General features: G+C 45.0%; 1 protein-coding gene across 6 annotated transcripts in view; it reads right to left on the reverse strand.

Annotated features, from left to right (window-relative positions):
- Window positions 1–25,211, reverse strand: part of LOC106741335 (transcription factor EC) — a 105,349-nt gene that overhangs the window by 9,267 nt on the left and 70,871 nt on the right. For 5 of the 6 annotated variants that reach the window (XM_014613192.1, XM_014613190.1, XM_014613195.1 and 2 more), the window contains 3 exons: window positions 16,837–17,026; window positions 11,853–11,928; window positions 4,170–4,455 (listed from right to left, as the gene is read on the reverse strand). In XM_014613192.1, the coding sequence (XP_014468678.1) occupies window positions 4,170–4,455; window positions 11,853–11,928; window positions 16,837–17,026 (552 nt within the window). The remainder of the gene's footprint in view (window positions 1–4,169; window positions 4,456–11,852; window positions 11,929–16,836; window positions 17,027–25,211) is intronic. The other variant, XM_014613191.1, reaches the window with a different exon arrangement.

Below are 25,211 nucleotides of genomic sequence, written 5' to 3' on the forward strand. Positions count from 1 at the left end.
ATGAAATTGAGTGTTAAATGCTGCTTTCGTTCAAATAATAAGATTGATCAGAGGGATTACTCCTTTTCAATCGGAAAATGGTTCGAAATGTTAAATACTTGGTAGAGTCTGAATTTAAACATCTACCGGCGATCGAAGACTTACACAACTTGACAAAATAAGCTGATTGAAGCCGTTCCTCTGCCAGACGCGGTTAGCTGAGGCAACTTTGCGAAGTCACACAGGCAGGGTCGGCTTACCAGACCCGGAATTAATTTCCAATCGCATTTCAGGCGCAAACGACCGTCATCCAATTTACTTGTCGTTATATTACCGATGCAACTAATTCATCAAGTTCCTCGTCGATCCTCGCCGCGCTGAATTTACGGGAAATTATGTAAATACCCCCCGTCGGATCTAACACGTTACGAGGATTTTGAAGGGCGCGTGCAAAAGAAACGACAGGAGCCTCCAAGAAAGACCCTATAAATTACAGCCGCGGAAAGCTAATAGAACACGGATCTTACGAAAAACAAAAAAGAAGTCGGCAAGCGTACTAAGTGCGTTTCTTGCACGCTTTAGCAATAAAGATGTCTGCTTTCGGCCGTATATCTCGCGAGTCGTATGAATTCATACTTCACGCGCGATATTCCGCGAAGCGATCGCATGTGCTTTTTACATAACTGCACTCGGACGCGGAGGGCGTTAAATTTGCATGAAAAAATGCCGCGGCGCACGGTGGTTGCGCAACGTGTTTCTGACGTTACAACTCATTCAGCGATTATCCTTTGTCCCAACGGCCGGCGCGTTCTTCGCGAAAATATACCTGGCGAGATGCGAGATAAAAGGTATAAGTCTCACGGCGGAGAGGTAGCACGTACGATAAGGCGGGCGCGGGCAGACCGGCGATAAGGAGTGCGAGAAACGTACGCACCACGTCGGTGGTAAAGGTAAATATTTTCCACCGACGTTCAGCGCGTGCAGATTTAACACGCAATTGTGTTAATGCGATTATGCAATCTCGAACGTTGCTCGATAATGTCTTCCAGCGCAAATCGAGGCGTGTATTTCTCACTGTCATGTGCATCGAAAAATATTCTTTTCTTCATACCGAGTGGACGAATTTTCCTGTAATCTCGTTTTTCACATGAATAACTTCAAAAAATTTCAATAAAACGGAAGAAATTTTTCGTTCAAATGCCAATCAATTTTTCACGAGTGGTATCTTGCTGAACTAGACAAGATATTATACAAAGAAGTTCTAAAAAAAAACTACTAGCCAATAATTCATCAATTAATAGATTTCAATAATTGGAGAAACTCTCTCCTTTATGAAACTTAATTCTCGTGCATTTTTTTTTTTTATATAAAAATAGAATACTTCCATCCGCTTTTCTCTCTCTCTTTTACTTTCTTTTTCTCAAAGTAATTGATCGTTATCCGAGTTACAGTTCCACCGGATCGTTTCGCGCAAAGTAAATCGAGGAACGAAATTAACGTTAAACAAACCGTCGTTAAGTGTCGTCACGGTAAAATTTCGTCGTGCAATACGTCCCGAGACACTTCCTTCGCCTCGACAGAACTCGCCGACAGAGTCGCGGAGTGGGACGTTATCAATGTTTAAATTTCTAACCGCGAGGAAGCTGCTTGTCAGACTACTTACACTCCGCGACGGAACTTTATCTCGGACAATAATTCAACTCATCCCTCGGTACGTCATGCCGCATCTCTCTTTTCGCTATCTCGCACGTCGCAACGTGGCTACGTTTCCGAAAACGCGGACGAGAGCGGACGTAAATTAACGTCAATGTACACAACAATCGCGCAGTCATCGTAACGAATCGTTGCGAGACGAAGGGCGAGCTTTCGACGTCTTGTCCCGGAGAAATGCGAGCGACATTGCGCGATTTGAACGCGAGCAGGATTATAAACAAAGATGATTATAAATTATCGCGGAGACGCACGCATATTCTTCGAATTTGTTTGACGATATCGAGTGAGCTCTTCCTCAGAAATATCGACGGTGTTTAATGAAAGAAAATGTTATACAAATTTTTCAAAACGCCTTTATCAGTGCACAATTGACATTAGCGGAGTAAAGACGCGTGTACGGATATTGCTTCATCATTCTAATAGCATACCTGTTGGATTTCTGGAAGAAGTTCATCTAGCTCATTTACGGAAATATCAAAATTGATAGGTATTATGTTTAGAAACAGGTAGAAAAGTGTTAGCATTCTTAACTCGCTTATCGTGATACATTTTCTTTCATCGTTGCCATCTTCTGAAGCTATATCTTAAAAACCAAACTTTCGCGAACATACGTTTATTAGGACACTTTTTAACTTACTTTTCAACACGGAATCTATCCTGTAAATTTATCGGTAGAGTTCATTTCAATAGAAATGTAAAACCCTGTATATTATAAAGGTTGGTAAGGCAATCTCTTCGACGAAGAAATATTTAATGTTACCTCTAATTCTGCTATCCAATATAATTAATAATCTAATCTTTTACACGTCAACGTTAATTACGACGCCGACATAGCAGGAATATAATTATTTCTCGTACCGATATGGCTGTAATATATCCCACGTATCATCATTTCCGACGCCTCAAATTCGTCGTCAAAAATTCACGACTGCGGACGGACGTCGGTTAAGCCACGACTGCCACTACGTCGGCACGCGGGTGTGATAATAACATTAATAATCCACTTCTCTCTCTCTAACCTCTTACCGATATATCCTCTTTAAGAGGCCCGAATTTGTCGTCACAGAGGCGACTGATCGCGGTGCTTATCGGCGCTCCGAATTCTTAATCACGAAACCGCATGTCAAGCCTCGTATGTATGTACGTGCGCGACTTTATCGGGCACACAAATTCAACGGTAACTTTTGCCGCCATCTCCACGAGATATCTCCGTCGTCGGGCGCCTTAAAGAGCAACGTCGACAACCAGCGCCGACGACTATCTCGGAGAGATTCGGCCGGAATCGAGAAGTGAAATCGTAACAAGAGACAAAATGAACGATTAACGCGACGGCCACAACGATAAGCCGCAATTCATTATTCGGGACAATAATCCGCGCGAACGAAGAATCGTCGAAGAAAGATAGTCAAGCGCTGCTCTACGTCGAACTTGGTCATACATATATAATGATAACGTTAAAACGTATATAATACTCGATTTTTCAGATTTTTCTTTAAAAACTGAAATTGTAATGTCCACGTAATAATTTGTAATTATTGTAGAAAAGGCTTTCTAGCTGGTTATCGCAATTATTATGACAATCATTACAATGCGGTGTAAAATTGAAAATTCACACGGCTCGTTCGAGCGCCGTCGAAAATTTCGAAAGGCGTCTACGAGGCCCGGCGCATACATATCGCAGCGTATCGCGCCGATCGTCACTTCGCATCGTGAGATCGAACGGTCGCGTCATCTCGAAAGTCGCTCGAGGCGTTGCGAAGACTGACACGTTAATTGTACGTAAATGAAAGAGAAAAAAGAGCCATTTTTCATTATGCAAGCACGGCGTGGTCGGTTACGTAATGGAACCATTGCGCTACGTCGACACGCCGTCAAAAGACGTCTTTGCTGCATGCGAGAGGAATATGTATCGATAATCGGAGACGGCACACCGAAGTGCTCTCTCGCACGCGTACGGCAGAACGAACGAATAAGCAAACAGCTATTCGCCACAGTCGGAACAGATGCACATTATGAAACTAGTCCGGGGGAACGAGCGGAAGGTTTATTCGGATCAAGGATCACGGATCGATCGGTCGCTCCACAGCCTCGAAAACCGACCGCGCGCGGCTGTCGCATTAAGATTAAATGTCTCGCCGTTGCGACACTGAGCCTCTGTAATACCATCGACCGAAATTGACGCTATCGTTCGAGCGTGCGCGCGAGTAGAGGTGTCGCACGTATATCGCCGAGTAAAAATTTACTCTCCCTCTCTTTCTCTCGAGTCAATTGCTTCGCGATCAATTAACGCCAGCATAAAGCGTCGGGAGCTTGGAAATGAGTGAGACGAGCGAATCGAGATTGAGTGTAAAGAGGAATTATGATATGGACGTGAAGAAAGTTGTGAGAAGCACGATGCACGATGGAAAAGCGATACGGTGGATATGTATCGATAGCGAGATAAAAATATAAAAAAAAGAAAATGATTTTCGACTCACATGTACCTTCCGTTGTTCGAGTTTACTCCTCGGGAAGCTATTGAGCATGGTCACGGAAGTCGACGCCCAGTTGAAGTCCGAGACCGGAAGTCCGTGCGCCTTCGCCTGCAGTTCGAGCTCCTGCACGCGCAGGAGTAGCCGTCGATTTTGGTGCTCAAGCTGCTTGTGCCTGAGCTCGTTCTGCTTCATCCTCGTGAGCTCGTTCTTCAGCAACTTTATGTACTCCACCGAAGACTTGAGGATCGTACCCTTGTTCGGCCTGACATCCCTAACGATCTCGTAGTATCTGCAACACGACGGCGGAGAAACAAAATTACACCCGCCTCGCATTTCTCGACTCACGCGATAATGGTGCGCGCTCGATGAAGAAAGTTTAAGCACATCGAACGTTTTGTCGACCGCTGTCACGTATATACATGATTTTATTTCGCCAGCAGTTATCATCTTGTAAATATTTCTCGACGATGACAGTCCGTAATTGCGATATTGTAAGGGCATATTTATGGATTTACATAAGCAACGCTAAGAAATTAATACGTAATCACGTAATTCCACGGTATATGTAATGTGTAAGAAGCAAAGTGCGCGAGCACCGCGCTCACGTTTTCAATTTCCCCGTATTCTCTCAAAGAAATAAAAAGGCGATGACAAGCGTGAAAGCGACGAGAAGGGAGTTCCTCTTTCTCTCTCTCTTTGAAACCCTAGGCGGGCGATTATTTCGTCGGAAACGTGTTCGAGACAGGGTGTTTCGCGGGAGATTCCCAAAGTTCCTCACCCGACCGTAATACGACCGATATTACCGTCTCCTGAGTCACGCCTCGCACCGCCGCCGTTGCTGACGTTTCGAGGGCCGTCTCGAGATGGAATTCCGCGCGGGAATTCGCGCGGAATATCAGACGCACGTCAGGCCGCGATAATTCGACGGGACGTAGGCAACGAAATCCCGAAGAATTTCCATAAAGCGAGGAGCCGCGCACGCACGCCGCGGCGGCGCTTCCTCCTCGCCGTTCTCGTTGTGTCACCTCAGACACGGGCGATTTGTTGTTAGTCCCGGGGATTTCTCACGGCGACATGTCCTCGAAAAATTCATGAGGGCCCGGCGCAACGAGAAGCGAAACGCGGCAGTATCTTGGACTCTTGGCGGAGTCGCGCTTCTTCGCGAGATGCGTCCGCGACGATCCGGGCGCGGACAATCTCGCCGTGCCAGTGTAAAGGATGCACGCAGCGCGCGACTGGCGAATGAGAATGCGGAGACGAGAGATGCGCGAGATTGCCAGGGAGAGTGCAAATTTTCTCCTGGAACCTCCGGCAATTTACCGTAGACGGCGTCGAGAATACGACGTAGCTTCGAGGCGACGTATCGCGCACAAAATAAAGATTCAAGTAACTAATTAGTCCTCAGCAAATTTTTACTTGGTTTAACTAAATATTACTTGTAAGTAAATATTATTAAAAAGAAGATCGGTTTTGTTACTTGGAAAACAAACGTATTCTGAAAATAAAATTAAATAAAAAAACACGCAGTTTAACGTTATACGATTTTTCAATTTCTCTACAAAAAATTTCCGAAAAATATTTTTCACGACCTTTCCAACTCCTTTAAATCGTTTTCTGAACAATGAGTAATCATTGCCAGGTAAGCCCAAACAAACTCATTTTTCAATGTAGGTGGAGTTTTTTCTGCCAAACAAAAAAAAACGGTCACATCTCGGATGACTAATGGGACACGCTGAAATCAATAATAAGATATATCCGATAAGATACGGATATTATCCGCGAGTATTGTAATTCGCGCGATAAGCATATACGTGAGTATTTGTAATTGAACAACACGTCGCCTGGAAAAACTAGATTGCCCGGTCTATCTTGTAGATAGCATTTCGCGCGAAAGCTTACTTGTTGTGTTATCGTCGATACACTTTCTTCGTCGGTTTTCGCGATAACGGATATCTGAAAAGCATGCGCAACTTGCAGCGGGAAGACTCGTGCGCGCAAGAGATCGCCTGCGGAATTTTTGTATAAAGGATACTCCCCTCCAGGAGAGGTAGGCCACAGATTCGCCGTCGCGATTTAAATATTTCCCACGCGGAACTCGCGCACAACACTCACGGATTTTCGTCGTTATTCACGCCCTTTTTTTCGCGCTACGAAACGCCGCCGCTTCTCTCGTGCGTCGCGTCTATCTCTCTCTCGCGTGCGAGCACGCAAGCGTTGATTTACGGCGGAATCGTTCCGTCGATTTATCGCCCGAAAAATCGCAGAGTGCCGTCCACGAGGAAAGCGGCGAATGGAAAGCCTATTATGAGACGGCATTCGTCATGTCCGGGGCGACGCATTCATCCTACGTGGACTTCGTGCGAATTCAACCCTCCTCTCCTCTTTGCCTCCCCTAAAGAAAACATAATCCTCCGCCTTATCCTGCGGAATACCGATGATCGGAGACGCGTCATGCAGCTGTCGCATCCTCAGATTCACCCGGCATCGCTTGTATGACATCGAAATGTCCCGCCGTAACTCCCGAGCGAAGTAATGGTTCAAATTCGCGTTAAATCGCGCATTAATCTTTTCAAAAAAGGGCTCAATTTTTAATTTCATTCAAATACTCTGCAATCGGCGACTTAGTACTTCTTTTATGTGTTCTAAAAGTTTTGCCTATAAATAAAGATTATTATGATAATTTATATTGTTATTCTCGAAGGATATATTTTTCTATTGAATACCGGAATACGTTTCTAAGGATTTGTCGAGGTAAAAGTATCGCGACCTTGCTACTATTGATTCTACGGGCGAGAAAAGAAACAGATTACTGAACTTTCTTTACTGTTTTATGCATTTCCGGCGAGATAGCGCACATTCTCACAGAAACGTGAGCAGCGCCGGTAATAATTACAGTCTCGGTAAGACTGCAATTAAACTCATGCGCGATCAAGAATGGCGAATTGTAACGAGACTCGCGAGATTTTGCAAAACTCGAAAACCAAAAAGGCCGCGCGGAGTACCGAACAAAGCACTTTTCCGCAAGCGATGAGCGTGTTTCGTTCAACAAGTTCGCGACGACCGGATTCGACGACGTACTTTAACTACACCGTGCGTTCCCGCGTCGAATTCTGCATTTTATTAATTTTCCATATCGCGCAGAGAAGATGCGTGTGTTTTTAGCCGCTGAATTGTTCATGACGCGTGGCTTTACGGGTTTCGTAACGAGAGTAGATACCGCCCCGCCATCAGCACGTTGCCAAGTTAACTCTCGCGAATTAATATTCCGACTCGTTGCATCTTTCAGCGAGACCGCCCGCGCGTTTCGCCAACTTTTGCTGTCGAATACGACTGGATCCGTATAATTATCATTACTTTCCACGGTGAAATTTTAACACGCGCAACTTTTAGTTTGCATCCTTGCCGCGTTAAGCGCGACTATTTCGCCCTCTCGCCGTTCCTCGAGTGCAATCTTTATGTTGGACGCGTATTCTGCACGGAATATCTGTTGAGAATCATCGTTCGAATCAAAGTTTGCTACAACGATTATCAGCGCCACAGATTTTTATGGAGCCGTATCTTTGGAATCTTCAGAGAGATAAGACTTGTTACACGCGTCCGAAGAACAATAACCACGTGCATTCGAGTAGAAAAATCCACGCAGTCTCTTGAACGCGCTCGCTACCGGCACTGCACGTGTGCGACGCACCGATTTCTCAAGAAGGATCAACGTCACGTATGACAACGATCATTGTTTTCTTCCTACATTTAAGTAAAAATCTGCTAAGGAATAATTATTTGCTTGAATCTAACACTTTTTGCATGTCCACGTAAATAAACCAAGTCTGCTTTGCATATTATAGAAAAACACGCGGGGATAATTTCCCAAACGAACGGTAGCAACGAACGTGTTGAGTACAAGTCGCGAGCAAAGGTTCGTTCTTTCGCATTGCACGATGCAACCTGGCGAAAATCAATTACCGTTTTATTGCGATTAACGAGAAGATGCGCCTGAATTGTTAAGCGTTTCAACACCGTCGCGACGCGTTTGTGGACCTCTCTGCTGTTCGGGAGTCGCGCGGTTTTCGTACGGCGCGTCGGGAACGAGTTTGCACGGCAAACAATAAACAGTCGCACCGCCAGAATCGGCGAGTTTCTCCTTCGCTCGCGCTAATGAGCAACGACGTAAGGAGAACGCGGATAACGGAGGGAGAGTGAGAGAAGGAGAAAGAGATTCGTCTCGCAGGAAGGAAGACGGCTCCGAACGGGATGAACGAAGACACCGAGGCAAAAGGGAGGGAAATCTGTGTCGTGTTTGCCGGTGTCTTTAGAACGGGCTGTACTTCGTTATCACCGGCGCGCTATCGCGCCGAGTTTGCTCGCGTCCCCCTTGATATCCTTCCCGGCAAAGCCGAAACTGAAACCCGAAAGAAGAACGAAGTTCTCCCGAGAGTTTCTAAAATGCGCGACATCGTCGCGGTATCCACCCTCCCTTATCGCGTGTAATCGCGTACAGTGCGAGCAATTTCCATCGGCCGCGATTTTAGCAGAAAAACGAGAATAATCTTGTGAATACAGCAATTTTTCTTGTGTATACATTGTAAGGAATTTAATGTTTCACTGAGTCACTAATTAATATAATCTCTCCGATAAGAAGGCAGAATTGCAACAATTCAATTATCATTTGGAACGATGGAGACAATTGTAAAAAGAAAAAAAAATATATATATACACACATTGACATTTTTTTCGAAAAACTCGAAAATGATAAAAATAATTGATCGCCAATTTCTGCTTAAGAGAAATTCCTCGAAACGTACTCATGCTGTTTGCGATCAGACAACGAGGACCGTAAAGGTCTAAAAAAATATTAACTCGAATTATCTTGACGCGAGTTATGCCTGCTTACCTTAGACTGCGTCTGATTCATATCAAATTTCTCCGCGAGCGAAAATCCGCGGAGAGAATTGTGCAATGTGAACTCAGCGGGTTGACAATTCCCCGTTCCTTTTATCACTCGCGATAGGCCAGGAGCGCAGGCGTCGCGCATTTGCAACGAGTGCACCATTGTCTTATCGATGGTACGAGCGTCATTAGATAAGAGGCGCCGCGAATGGAGGACGCGTGTGTGTGTATGCGTGTTGAGCGGGGCTAATGTCGCACGGGATATTCAGGCAACGTGGACAATGAACGCACGCGCGCAATTGCGGCAACGGAATGCCAATCGGTGAATTTAAAATGCGCGTTAAGTGCGATCCCGACGTGAACGCGGGCAGCGAATATAAATTATCGCCGTCGGCAAACACGATCGTGGCGCAGCGCGGCGTTAATCCAACTTTCATCGCCGTCGTGCTGCGAGTGTCGGCGAGAAATTCGTCGTGGGACATTAATCCCGTGCGTGCTCTCGTTATCGCGTCTATTAAGAAGTGACGTGTCGAAAAATACCGGGATGTGGCGACAGATAAAGAAGAAGCAGTGGGCTACACATTTCTTCTCCTTCATCGAGCGCAGATAACGTAAATTACGGCGCCGTAAATCAATAATTACGAACGGCACACTTTGTGCCCGCATGACGCTCGGTACGAGCGATTTTAGCAAATTATTCCGCGACGAAGGCGTTAAGAGCCGCCGACGAATCTCTCGGTCGCGAGACTAAATCTTAAGACTAAAACTAAGTCACCACAGCGAAGGTTTCACTCAAAATAGATTTCTCATTCGTACGAGAGAACGTTTCAACCGATTAGAGTTAATCCGTCCCTCGGACGATGGAATACAATCGGGTTCACTCCAATTTCAAATGGAAATATTCACCCGGGAATGAAAATTGAAAGAATTCGCTATGAGTGAAAAATCACTCGGATTTAATTCATTCAATTATCATTCTACTTTTGTAGTTTTATTCAAAGAAATTTAGCGAGAGTCCAGGTTTCTTCTTTATTATTATATTATTTGTCGGAAAAGAAAGGCATACATTTATTCATCGCACGAAAGCTCCTTCGTCATTACCGAGAACGGACATTGGTTGATCCACCGCTAGCTCTAATCGACCTTAATTCGTTCGGATTTTCTCGTGGTTTTTCGAGGATCGATATTCAAAGGAGCTCGCCGGAAAAAGGTGAACGTCGAACCCGAAAGGGGTTAGTTTTTTAAGTTCTTCGGATGTTGACACAGACAAATGGGTCGATCGTCGGATTGATAAATGAACGATGAACTCAGCTGGCCATTCTATGCAAAAGGCTTACTCATTAGCACGTCCATCGTGTGTGTCGAAAGAGTCTACGGAGCTGAAGATTCGTGTCAGGGATCACGACCGAAACAGGTCAGACACGAAGCTATCGTCGTCGGCGCGGAAAAATAGCCGAGAGGAAACAAATCTCCTTCCTTCCCTTCTTCTCTTCACCCATGATCGGCGACGATTGCATAATCGAAGAACGTTTATTCAAAATCATTTACATATATTTTCCTAAACCGAGATAATTTTTTTACGAATGAGTAATTTATCTTGGGAACATCGGAAAACATATTACCAGTCCGGAATTTTTCATAAACTGTTCACAAATTCTACGCGCGTTTTTTGTGTAGTGTAATTTATGTACTTGACAAAATAATTCGGTAAATATTGAAAATGTTGTGAAACTGAATACTCGTTAACGTACATTATATCATATATGATTATACGATGACAAAGGAAGTAAAGTGCCGCGGCTAGCTAAAGTTTTTGCATCTCGACAACGGACTTTAACACGAATGTCAAATAGTACAGATAAGGCATTTTATGATACTGATATGCACCTAGTTTGTAGATAATTAGGCATATTGAATGACGATACGTTAAGGCTTGTTACGTCCTGTCGTTATCGAACCGGCATCTTGGAAAATGTTAAAGTTGTAAAATGTCACGAATTACGTTAAAGTGGCATTAAAATTGAAACAAAAGCGTGAACAACGATTTACTTTGTTCTCGACTACAACTGATATTTATTATTTCCATGAAAGAACTTGGACATAATTAGTTGTTAGCAAGTTCATTTTCAAATTAATATACGCGTCAAGAAACGCATTGAAAAGAAATCTTTTTTAATATAATAAAATGATATCACGAGGAGCAGATTTTGCAAATCACATTGATTCACGATACGAGAACGCGTGCATCTCTGGCCAAATGTCATAACACATGGAATAACCAACAACGAATACATTCATCTTTCCTGATTCCTCTCTCCCTCCCCGTATTTCCGGTTCCCGCTGTCATTTTTCCCTCGCATTTGCCTTCATTCACCGGCTCGAAGGACATCCCGGTAAGGAAGTGTTGCGCTTTGAGAGCAGGAAGGACGGGAAACAAAGCTGAGGTAGGAAGGAAGAGCGAGCAGCCGTGGAGAGCCAACGAGAGAGGAAGGGAAGTAGGAAAGGCAGGAGGAGGATCGGGATGAGAAAGGGTAAGGGCGAGGAATGGACTTCCGGTGAAAGCCTCTCGTCTCGAGCACCTGACCTGGACTAACTCGTCGTAAAGGGTCACGAACAGGAAATAATGGTCCGTGGGGAATGTGCAAAGCGAAAGGTGGAGAATAAGAGGACTGCGAGAAGAGAGGAGCGCGGCGGGTGAGACGAGGTGCAAAAGGGGCAGCCTGGAGGAGGACGAAGGGAGAGAGAAGAGCGTGGGGCAAGAAAAGTAGAAGAAGAAGCGGAAGAAAAGAAATTCGTACTCACGGGTCATTGGTCTTGGGCAGGAGGGTGCCGAGCTCCTTGATCCTGTCGTTGATGTTGAAACGCCGCCGTCGCTCGACTGAAAACGGAAATTGTGCACATCAATCATAGCGCTCGCGGCAGATGCGAGAGATCGCGTTAATTCGTAGCTAATCGCGCGGCCGGATCGACCTGCATCGCACGGGAATGACTTTGTTCCGAGCAATTTGGGTTTTCAAATCCGTTCGCCCGGTTCGCCCAAAAGACCGAGGAATGGCATAGATTGGTGTCTGTGATTATTGCCGAAAGGATGACTTTGTTACTGTTAACGTATTAAATGATCTCGTCGAGATCTGTATCAAATACAAGAACTACAACAATCGCCGATATCACAATACGTTCATATATATATATTACAAAATAGGGCGATAGTCTCGCGAAGACATCTTTAATAGATGCGTCAAGTGTTTGAAAATCTTTTCGAATGATTTCAACGTGCGTAGATACGAATGTCTCTCGCGGGATAGTAAAATCCCACTAACCGCCTCTTCTCCTTCCGGCTGCAATTTCTGGATGAAGGATAGAGGAGACAAAGGTTTCGTCTATATTTCTTCGGGGCTCGGGTCTAGATCCACCTACGCTCGCGGCTATTATTTTCCTCGAGTTTACAGCCACTTGGCGCGATTGGGAGCAAACGCGATATCCCCCGATCGCTCGATCCTAATAAACTATATCGTTGTTCCCCGGATCGCGCGAATCGTCGAGGGTCGAATTGTCCCATCCCCGAAATACCGAGGTATCGTCGTCCCGTATCGAAGTTATCCGGCGGGGAGGCATATCGCGCTTTCCGGAGGATATAGCGTATCTCCCCTGCGGAAAAGACTGTGAACCGGATCGCCCTATCATTGGCACATGACCCCGTTCTCAATCGATTATTCCAGCCAGGTATCTCTCGAAGGTGCGAGAGGTCAAGCCGCGCCAGCCGTCGGGAAAGTAAATTTGTCAAAATGCGTTATTGACGGAGAGCACTTCCCCGCCGAACGATGGGAGGCAGCAGCGTTACGTCGAAATTAATCGATAAAAATATACGCTTCGGAACGGCCGATCAATTTCTCCTTCGCTCTTTTTTGTTCGTTTCGCCCGATACGCTGATAAATAACGTCGGCTTTTTATCTACGTCGAAATTAATCGACTTCGGATGCGCGATAAGGATCGCAGAAGTTCCAAGAGGAAACGAGGAAATTATTTTGTTTCCTTCAGCGAGGAGACGGGAAATTTTTTCGTTCCATACACTTGATAATAAATTATGGCTCGGCGATGTTGAGTTATCGCCAGACGAATTTAATCGCTCTGCAGTTTATCCTTCCACGGTTTGGAGTAAAATATATTCGTCAGGGATAACAAGGAAATATATATTTATATTGAATTTTTGTATTTGAACTGAAGGAGAGTCTTTAATATTTTTCTCTTTTACCCAGGAGATTTAAGAAAATGCTCCGCCCTCGCGAGTGTTAAATATAGTCGAAGGGAAAAATCGATTTTAAATCAAATCCGAGCCAGTTCCGGGATACTTCAAAGCGCATCGTAGACATACAGCATGCCAAGCCAAATTCTGCAAATTGCTGATTTACGCAAGAACAAATATTTGTAAACAGCGCCGTAGGACACGATCGAAGAAATCGTGCGAGACACGCGTAGGACACGAAGGAACAGCCTTGAAAACTTTGAGGAAGCTATAACTTCCTCACCCGTACTTGGTTTACCTCGGAAGAGAGAGAAAGAGAGAAAGACATGAGAACACCAAAAGCAAAGGACGACGAAGAGAGAGAGAGAGAGAGGAAGGGAACGTGAGAGCAAGATGGATATCGGTGAGGACGACGAGGAGAAACTTCCTCTGATCTTGTTGATTAGATTACGATGGTTAATTCGGAAGAGGGTGAAGCAGGCTGGAAAGTCGGAACAGGGAGGAAAGGAAGGAAAATGGGGGAAGGGAGGGGACGAAGATCGAAGCCATACAATTCTGTGTCGGAGGATACGCGAATCTATGCTTTTCACTTGGAATCAAAAGACACGCTTTCCTAATCGATGAGTTTCATCAAACCGAGAAGAAATCGTCTCTAAAGCGTGAAGTAAAAGAGAGAAAAATACCGTAATTAATAAAGTTGGACAAATTAGACACGCTGACAAATGGACTCGCGTTCGTGCATTGATCGTAGAAAAAGGAAGGGGGAGAAGAAAGGAAGAAAAAAAAGACAAGTCCCGCCTATGCATAAGTACCTCCTTTGTTCCTCGCATATGGCGCACGTAGAACAGCGCGCGATCGACAATGCACCGCGGGATGCACAATAGCAGTCAATAAGTAGCGGGGACAAAGGGGGAGGGAGACGCGAATTAGCGGCGCGACGTGCGACTATTTTTACGGAATTCCTCGTTTATTTTCTATGTTTCCGTGTACTCCGCGGCCGTTGCTTCGCCATTCTCTCTTACAAATTCAATCTCGCTTCCTTCGTCCCGCACCTCCTCGCTGGCGGTCCGACCGGCCGGTAGGTCGGCCTTTCATTACGTCCGTGATTGTTTACGGAAAGTTGAACGCTCCACTTCCTCCCAATGCGGCAGGGAGCACCGGTTCCACCTGCCCTCGATTCTCCGTTTGTTTCGTTCGCGAGAATTGCGCACATTTTTTCCCTTAAACGCGGAAGACAACGGCGGGATGGTGGTTACGTTCTCATCTGGAGAAGTTCCACGCAAACGACGAATAACCGATTGAAAATCGCGTCGGTTAACGCAATTTCCTTGCCAAATGAAGTTACGTCATATCATTGCGCGAATTGTATCGGCGATATTATTTCGCGGTTATCACGTTTTCCCCTCTCGTATGGATCGGAGAGGGACACGGGAATCTACTCAACGCGAACACAAATGCACGTTAATTTTGAAATTGTTCATATTTACGGAAATACATTAACGTTAGAACATGCCGGGCGCGACGATATTCGCGAGACTATTGTCTGAATTGGAACTTTTTCGGTAACTTAAAACTTCCTTTCCTATAAATGCATGATCAAACATTAAAGTAGAAGAGTTACACTTTATTCTAGGATTTTGTTAATCTTTTTTCTTTCACGGTTTTTCCGTGAAATGGAATTTAGAAAATCGCACAGGCTCAATACGAATCTGTTTGCGGTGCGAACGGCTTTTCAGAAGTGTGCGGTTAATACACGTGCCAATGAAACGCGCTTAAAGTGCAAACACCGCGCGGGACTTCGGTGAGATTTTATCGCGTCGCGGCGGAAAACGAGGCGAGATAATTGATGCTTGCTGATCACTCGGCAAAATCCACAGGATCGCCGCGCGGATACATTCGCGCGACCGACCGATTCTGCGACGCAACGCGTATCGCATCGTAAAACGGGGACGCGCTCGGTAAAAGCGCGCGGTGACGTTGTCCAAATATCGCCGGTCGAAAATTGTTTATCTGCTCGTTAAGCGCGCCACCGCGATGGCTAATCCATTTCGTCACCTTAATGAGAATCCCTCGCGATAGGCATATACCGTGATCGGTTTTCGACGTTCAACACCTTTTCCGCGACAAAAGCCCGACGGTTGTAAATCGATCGACACGTAGCTAAATAGCGCGCGCGCGCGCGCGTGTGTGTGTGTGTGTGTGTGTGTGTGCATAGCGCGTTTAAAAACATTAAATCTCGGGTGCGTCTACATTTTTTTGCAAATAAAAATGCTATACATTTTATTAAATTAAGAGTGCGTCGCGATGATGTGTGCAATAACAAAGGAAAATGGCTACATCTAAGCGAGAATTAAATTTGCAGCGTTATCATTATATGTACGCGCCTTGAGAAAAAGTATGAAATTTCAAGAGACACGTGCGTCCGCATTCGTTAAACAATTGCTCATCTTCTCGCTACCGCGGGTAAATTTGAAACATTGAAATTGTCTAAGGTAACGAAGGAAGACAAATGCGTTATTACTAAAATGACAGAAATTTCGACAGCGATGTATTCGAAATATTGTGCGTAAAAAGCAAAAAATTGCTCGAAGCATTAAATTTTCCTCCCTTGTGGAAAGGTATTAAATTTTAAAAGTCAACATCGACGTAATAACGAGGAGTGACGCGCGGGAATTTTCATTAAACTTACAATTCACGCTGGCAACGTGAATACACGAAGTTATATTTGGTTGGCCGTCGTTGTTCATGTCAACAGATAACAGACAGGCACTAGTTTAATTGACTACATTTGCGATAATAATAGACGGTCGACGTCAACGAAGCAGCGAACGGGGCGACACTCTTTCATTGTCATTTAAATACTTCACTTATGTCCCAGCCTCCGTATTGACATAAGTGTAACGTAGTAAATGTCGCCAACAATGGCGGTGTAATGGTAGCAAACGAGACACCGCCGATTGCTAGCATTGAGGTGTAAATTACACGACGGCGCCTATCAATTATTGCTACACGGGTAAACACGAACATTTGTTTGCAGTCTGCCTATCGAGCGACATTCAAAGCGGCTCTGTCATGATGAAAACGTTAACCTTACTATCGCGAGCCACGTGTGCGAGAATTTGCACGAGCACGATATTCGGGATATTTTCGTGCCAAACTCACGTTTTCGAATCCTACCACGCGAGTGTGAACAAACTCTCTTTAACGAAAGATAAAGCGAGCCATAGCGTGTTACATGTATAAATGTTTGCAGTAGTGTTCCGAAACTGACAAATTGACAACGGAACGTATGATTCGTTGTTTAGATATTTCCATTGCACCAGAAAAAAATACCCATAAATTCGATTTGAAAAATTGTTCTCATAACTTGCAGATGGTTAGAATTAACGTGTCAATTTTTAAGAAACGTCAGTATATTACGCATTGTCGTGAAAAAATCCAAATTACTAAGAAACACGGTTCTAATAATAATCTACAAATTAATGAGAATATATGACTCGGTAACGACGAGGGTACCAATCGAAGGGAGAGCTGTCCACTTACTCATGTTGTGGTTATCCTTTTTCTGTCGATCCTTCGCAAGGGCGTGGATCTCTGCTTCGGTGAGCAAAAGAGGTTCCGGCTTAATTTGAAGCTCCGGTATATTCGTTAAGCTGCCGGCCTGGCCATCTTTCAATCCGTCACCCAAAGAACCAGCCTCGAACGACAGGATGTCGTCCAGAAGGTCCTCAGCCTGCAATTAGAACAGAAACACGTGCTGTCATATAGACGATATTAATTCGCGTAGACGATGCTGTAAGAAAAGAACACACTGTGAGAATTTTATAACTCTTCAGTCGGAAAAAGAATGCGACACCTCGCGTTTCGTTTCGTGCCGAATGTCGCAATTATCGTAAATCACTATCCGGTATCGTACACGATTGAAGTCGCACTGAAAAGTTAAGCCGAACATTGACACACGACGGAGAGAGAGAGCACAAAAGAGTGACTATGTCCGCTAATAGCGATGTGATTTATTATCATACCGCGGCCCGTAAGTTCATTCGGCGAGTGATTTGCAAATAGAAAAAACCACGTTATGCGATCGCCGCGCTTTTACGAGCCGATCGGTGATAAAGCGATCTCGCCCTCGCGCGCGACAACATTACCGCTTGCGGTAGTTAATGCAATTTTTCCTTGGGACGGAATCTTACGATCGTTCCGCGAGTGGTTAGGTAGGTAGAATACGAGGAGAACCCAAAGGAGGAAGGAATTCAAAAGGAGCGAAGGGAAGCCGCGAAAGAGAGGTACGGACGGTGCGCCATCGTTAATAATTCCTGGGAGCGATCGGTGCCGTTCGCTAAATCACCCTTTCAAGCCTTAAAGACTCGTTGTCTTCGGCGCGCAAAGCTCTCCGCGATATATCGACCGTAATGTTATTCACAAGCTCCTCGATAAAATGATTCACGCGTCGACGAAATCGAACTCGTTCGAGAGACGTTTATTCACCGTTTCCTCCCCAACGTCCGTTCCATATTCCGCTCGCTGTAATATTTCGCCCCCGCGAGGTAAATGATCGTTCATCGGGACGTGATACGGATTTAAGTGCCAAACATTGTTCGGCCGCCGTCGATAAAGTGAGACGCGCAATTCATAACGATAAATCCCCCGTACGATTCAATGGAAACCGCGCGCGGCCTTTTTATTCCCTCGTGATTATCTACGTATCGCCTGGTAAATTAAAGATTGCGCAAAGTGTTGCACCGATTCGCGCGCGATAAGAGCAGAGGCGCATTGCCGTCGAGGAAGAGCGTGGATCGCGATCGATAGAATCCACGATTGAGGTAACTTCCCGGCGGTGATTGATAATTAATTGTGTAATTTCCGCTTCTGAATACGGGGATATTCTTACAAGCTTTTTGTTTGAAAGTAACATTTCTCGGAATTTCCGGGAGGAAATCAATGAAGAAAGTATCTCCGTTAAACAACATAGTTGTGTCAAACGGGATTGTCTCCGCGTTCGTAAAAGGATTAAGGGCTGCGATTGTGCGCAACTGCAGTTCCTCGGGGCGCGCGTTGACGCATCGCGACAGCCGTGTGTGCCGTTACGTAAACATTACGTAAACAATAATAAGCGAGCTCCGTCGGCCTGTGGAACAACGTTTCGACGCCGACTGTTGCCGCGAACGGGAGATGAATCGAGTTACCTCTCGGTCCGACGAGCGCGCTTTGACGCGAGCGAGCCGACAAAAGCCATGCGCCATGGCTGCGAGCGAGAAACACGATAATTGTATAATGGCTCGGATGTGCCAGCGAGTGCACAGGGTATCCTACAAGTCGCGCGCGCCTATTACGACGAGAGGTCAGAACTCAACGACGATTCGGTTTAAAAGCGATTCAAAATCAAGCCAATTTTTCAGCTAATTCATTTTTAGTTAAATAATTTATCATACATTCGCAGCTAATATCAAATTTATTGTAAAACTTGTCACGAAGATATTAGATTAGAACGTGAAGACGGCGTGTGAATAAGTTTTAGCTAATGAAAATCTTGAGAAAATAATCTTCTTTAATAGCTACAACAATAGTTAAGCAAAGTAATAGCTAAATAATAATAATACGACGAGGGCGTGATTAAGAAAAAGCGTAGGACGTTCTGCCGCGAATATTGAGCGAGATCACACGACTTGCGAAGAATTAAACGGCGAGCGCCTGTTGACGCATACGATGCGTTCTACCGTTAAAAATCGCGCTGTCGACATACCCGTAAGAAATCTGCCGTTAACGCGTGATAGTAACGAGACACCCTGTACGCGCGAAGAATGCGTACACGCCGAGAAAGAGGCAATTTCGACGAGGATGAATGGCGGAGTGCAAAGGAGATAAGAAGTGGATGACAGAGACAACATTGATCGTCGCTGCGGTCAATGAAACTGACGCGCGGAAAGGGAGACACGGATCGGTGAAGGGACTATAATATATGTTATACGCGATCAAAGCGAATTGCTCCTGTAACACGAGCGTCAAGATGACGCACGCACAAACGCTCGCGATTTGACATTTAACTCCGCGCGACGTACTTTTACCATGAGATTCCTCCACGTAACGTAATCGAGATTATTAACTGAACGAGGAAAACGATCGGAAAGGTGCTCAAGCAAGAAAAACTAATGCTGCCTTTGACGCGCCCCTGTGAAAGAGTACGTGACAGTCACATTATTAACACAGCCGCTGTCACCAGCCACTTGTTGATAAATATTGATAACAGTTTGTAATTGCAATATTACAAGGACGATGTAAAGATAAATTTACGAATTTTTATACAAAGGAACGTTTTCATTAAAATAAACTTTCGAAATCCGGCAAACGTCTTTCGACTGTCAAAATAAGGACTGTCAGTGTCAAATTATCACCCTGTGTGACAATTTCATTTACCATTTTGAAAAATAAGAGAATATACAAAAATAAATATTAGGTAGTATTCGACATATCCGAAGCTTTGAAATTTGATTTGCGATCGACAAATCTTTAGGTTTGCGTTATTATTCCGGCGTGATACACGTTACATAAATTTTTCACTTTTTTTTTCAGAGAGAAAACGCACGTTCGAAAGTCCGCCGTAGAATTACGTTCCCGTATAATCCCGGCGTGAATCCCGCGCCGAGCGGAAATTTGGCGGTGCGTAGCACCGATAATAGTTATCTGGCGCGTCGATATTAGCCGACGATAAAGAGACCGCGCGTTTTATTTCGGGGATTCCCCGTTTCCACGTCGATCTGGTGAATTATGCCGGGCGCAATTCGCGAAATGTAATTGGCGCGTAGGCCCGCCGCTCGTTAAGTTGCGAAAAAAGGCACGCGCTACACCTCGTTAAACGTCACCGGTCGTTGATGGACACCCGTTTCGTCTCTGCTCTCGCAACACACACATTGCGTGTGTCGCTGTGCATAGCGTAAACGAATCGTCTTTAAAGAGCCGCTTTACGGCTGAAACAGCCTTGGCCGTAGAGACGAATGGCTGCGTTCACGATTATGCACAACGTCGTCGAGCGGTTACTACCACTCGTTAAGTAATATCGTTACGTGGCCCGGCGAAATACCGTGGCCGATCGTGTCTTACGTTTAAAATTATACCGAAAAACTCTTCATTTCTACAATTACGATCGCCTTGAGCGCGCCATCGGATATTTATCTGACACGCGGAAGAATTACATTTTGGTGTTAAATGTGTTAGGGGGGGGGGGCGCGTGAATGTGTCTCGTCGAAAAGGAATCGCTATAATATCATCTTTAATTTAATTATCGCACGAGCGACGATAACTCGCAAAAGTATCGTGAAAATCGCACAAAGCTACCGGTGCCAAGCTTATCCGGGAAAGAAATCTGCTCGTTGCTGAACAACGACCGCGCGCATTTTCTCGAAAATGTCCTTCCCACGGATTTTTCCACCGTTGTAAAATTCCACGTGGCTCCTCTCGGGAGAATCGTGTCGATGGTATCGATTGAATGGTACCACCACGTCCGCGAACTGAAATTATCAACGAATCACTCAGCGGTGAGCGGAACGAGCGCAGCGACAGGAAGCAATTGCGTTTGCGATTGCGTAACGAGCGAGGATTATAATTGCATACAATTAAGTACCGCAAGCATGCGAGATAATGTCAGGACGGCTTTAATTAATTCCGCTCGCATAAGACGTCCGATCCGTATACACGGGAAGGAACTGCGACGAGACGCAGTCCTTGTTCCGTTAGTCATTTCGCGTGTCTACAGCTAGAATATTCATCTCGTTCTGGATAAAAAAATTTAACGACGCCTGTAATTTTCTGCCTCAGCATTAATATCAGCACCACTCGCTCCTTCGCATGTAAGAATGTTACATGTACTTTCGATTATCGAGATCATTAACATATTTAATTAATAGATAAATTTCTCAGTCGCACGATAAAATGCACGAATCGTAATTTAAACTACTCGCGTTTTGTCGCGTATCGTTCGATCGAACTGTACTTTTTTATTCGCCGGCGACGAGCGAAACTAAGCAGAAAACAAAAGCGCCCGTTTTTCCTTGCTTGGCGTTTTATAAAATATATCGCCCCATCTATGTAAATGAGAACACTTTTTATATGCATGTTGTACGTCACATACGTATAACGGCGGTGCTATGCAAATTCGTATACGCGGCACGTGCGTACGCCGACCATTATTCATACTCCGCCTCCGTCTGCACGGAAAACAAGTTTATGCTTTGTCAAGGCGCTCGTATTCAATAAAATTCCGTATTAACTAGTCCGTAAGAAAAAAAAAATCATATCGATGCTGAAACGCATTGACCTCGTCACACACCTTGAGTATTTCACGCGATAACCGCCGCATTGATGTCGCGAGAAGTGATCATTTTTCTTGTCTCCCGCGAAATTTATCAAGCGTTGCCGGGAAAATATATTTGCATACACACAGTCTGGTTGGATTAATGAGCCGATATATTTAGGGAGATATGCGCTCGACGAGTTAAACGATTCTCTCCGAGAAGAGGAGTTTACTCTGTGTTGTCTACATTCTTCACGTTATTTCGCGAAATCGCACTTCAATATCGACGCGCATGCAATTAAGCGACAGCCTGCCCCCGTTAGAGCGTAACTACTTCAGATCGAAATCGCTTTTCATAATTCGTATAACAGTAAATCCGTATAATTACATCATTTACATTGACGCCTATTTCGCGATAATGACACACACACGCACAGGCTCGCTCGCGACCGCGTTATAATAATTTTCGCGGTGTTCTTGGCAACAGCCTGTCAACGGCTACGTACGTGTAATTAAACAGTTTTCACACCGTACCGACCCCGGGCGTGTCATAGTAATGCGCTCATTAGTATCACTTACATACGTCACGTACATGACGTAGCATCATTATCACGAAGCGCAGTCTCTCCACGTCGACGCCTACTTCTCGACGCGCGGATCAACGATCGATCGGTCGGTCGGTCGACCGACAAATTACAAACTCTCTACCCTAAAATCAAATTTAGACAAGTGGATCTACGCGTAGGCTTCTCAACATACGTTTTGTTCGTTTTAAGCGTGTAATCACACGTTTCGTGAGTGAGAAAACATTTTCGAGAGATTGCCCAAAGAAAATTTCTGACCATCGCGATTCTTCGCTGCAGAAGCTGTGTACATATTCAAAAATACTGAAGAATCAGACTTTCATTTGCTTTCCAAATTTCTTCGAGTAAAGTTCTACTAAAAATGTACAGTAACAGAGCAGAGGCATCAAGTGACTTTTCATTCATGTAGAGTGAATTCTTCCACTCTGAATCGTCGAGTGAATATTTTCACTCGGCATTGGAGAATGATGTACTCCACCGTGACTGGAACAATTCAACTCTAGTCGACTGAAATAATTCACTCGAATGGATTAAGAATCCACTCTAAGCTTGAGCGAAACATTTCATTCTCGTGATTCCGAGATATATTTCTACTATCGTTTCAACTGAATTTTCACTCGTCTTCAGTGCAATTTTTCATTCTCAGAAATTTAGATGCTTGAACAATTACTCATTATTTACAGTCACGCAACGTCTACATATATATATAAATAAATGTAAATTCATGCAAGAGCTTCTGAAAGAATTAATATTCGAGCGAAGATCTTTCCCGAAAAAAGCCGAAAAAATCGAGAAAAGATCTCCGTGCTGAATTTTTCCGGCGTTTTTCGCGCACTGAATTACACGGCTAAACGCCCAGCAAAATGAGCCGCGTTGATAACGGCATTGTTCGGCAGTAAAGCGAGAGAACATGCGATTTACGCGGAAGTACACGTAACCAATACGTTCGGGAAAATTGAATATTTATCACGCCCCGTGTTGCGTTCCGGCACGCGTTGTATCTCGTGTAACTATTACGCACTCTTTTCCGACGTGTAGTGCGATATTATCTCGCAGTCGCGAGGTAAACACAGGAAATACACGTTCGCCAAGGAACGAGCACGCAAATTTTTGCATTTGCGTTTCGTGCTAAACGCGATATCCGCCGCATCTGCGACACGTTTATCCGATTTTAGGCGCGAAAGTACGGCGGGAAAGGAACGGATGAAACGAGCGACACCCCGGTGTAATTTCAGTGTTTTGCATGCGAATGGTCAAGGCCTGCTTTAAGACTCGCATGTTACACCGTAAGCTAACCGTTACACGCAGAAATAACTCTAAACTACGGTCGTTTTAATATCGCTGTGTGAAATTCGGCTGTAAATTGTAACAATCTTCACTAGACTAGATTATTAGGATTTTTCAAAACGGCAAGCATTATTTGCTAATCATTCATTGATTATTCAAAGAAGTGGGATGTCAGAACAGTAACCTGTCATTGTGACAGCTTTACGTTAATATTCGGGGAAACAAATATATGCAACTAGAAAGTAAAATATGATAAGTAATTGTAATCAATATACCAATAACTCCTTATTTCGGTGTTAGTTAAGGCTATTTCATCGGTTAATGTACTTTGCGTTGTCCAACGCTTGTTTCGCGTGAGAAATTACACGTTTCAAAATCATCCTCGATTGGCCGCAAAGTCGAAGAGAGAACGCGAATCTGCGCTTCAACACATATATATATTTAATCTGCAACGCACGAAAGTTTCACCCAGTAAATTATAATCAGCATTCATTGGTGTGTAGCATTAAGTAATAAGCGACGAGTTACGCTGGCAATGAACAATACATAACATGCGACGCCCACGACGAATTGGCAGCTGCGCGCAAGGCCGCGCGGCAGTCACTATAATTACATCTCCGTGAAATGCATTTCTTCTCTCCGCACATCGAGGCGTTCGCATGAACGCGTTCGGGGGCGTTTCTTTTGAAATACCGCGGTGCATTAACGGCACGCGATACGACGATTTTGCGCATCTCGCGCGGGAAACGACCGTGCAACGACGGGGGCCCTTGAGGCGAGTGAAAACGCGTTATCCTTCGAGACGTACCGAAAACCATAATCTTCATATTTTATTTTTCCCCGCCACACGTATATACAACGGGACGTAAACGTTAATCTTCGAAAGAGCGAACGAGCACTGCGGACTTAAACAGTGCTACTTGAAGCGCTTATTTTCGAGGGAGCTTTATGAAGTATCCCAATATAAAAATCCAACCTCCCGCTTCTTCTTTCCTTTTTTACGAGGCCGCGTAAAGAGGGAAAAGTTTATATCGGAATAATTATAGGCGTAACTTTACCGACTTACGCCGTCGCCGTTCGCTCCCTCCTCTATGTGTGCGTGTGCACGCGTCAGGGGATACACTCCCTAAATTTTTAAAGCCTCCAGCGTGAGACTGGCTGAATTACGACGATAGCCGGGCCACGCAATCTAACATAGGCATCTTGAAATACAGCGATAGCGGTATCAAAAGTGAGGTATAACGCTTTATTACGAAATAAGGGTACGGTATATGTAGGGTCGCTGGAAACGAGGCGGCGGCACCGAGGAGCCACGATATTTAGTATGCCCATGAACGATACTTCTTTCCCGTATTCGCTGTACTCGTAAAGCTCCGCTCGTTTCCGGCGTTCGATGCGACTTCGAGATGAAGGCGAGCGCGCCGCGTGTACGCGCGCGGACATAAAAGTGGCTCGGGCTTTATCTCGACATAATTTTACATAACGAAACCGGCGCGGCGGCCGGTTAAGTAAGGTAGACGTCGGCGGTCGTTACGTAGCCGCGCGCCGCCGTCTCCATGAAGATGGGCGGCGTATCAGCAAGGTTACCGCTGCAAATTAGGAGCATTACCGGTTATCTACACTGCCTCAAGATGGATACGCACCAGCCACCGACCGGACCTCCATCGCGCTCTGATTTATCTCGCGAGAGAGACCGTATGTACCGTACGTGCGCCCCGCAATGCGCCCCCCGGTGAAATTTCCGCGAAATCGAAATCGCA

Source organism: Dinoponera quadriceps, unplaced genomic scaffold (assembly GCF_001313825.1).
Source record: "Dinoponera quadriceps isolate SergipeBrazil2010 unplaced genomic scaffold, ASM131382v1 scaffold405, whole genome shotgun sequence".
Lineage (NCBI taxonomy): Eukaryota > Metazoa > Arthropoda > Insecta > Hymenoptera > Formicidae > Dinoponera > Dinoponera quadriceps.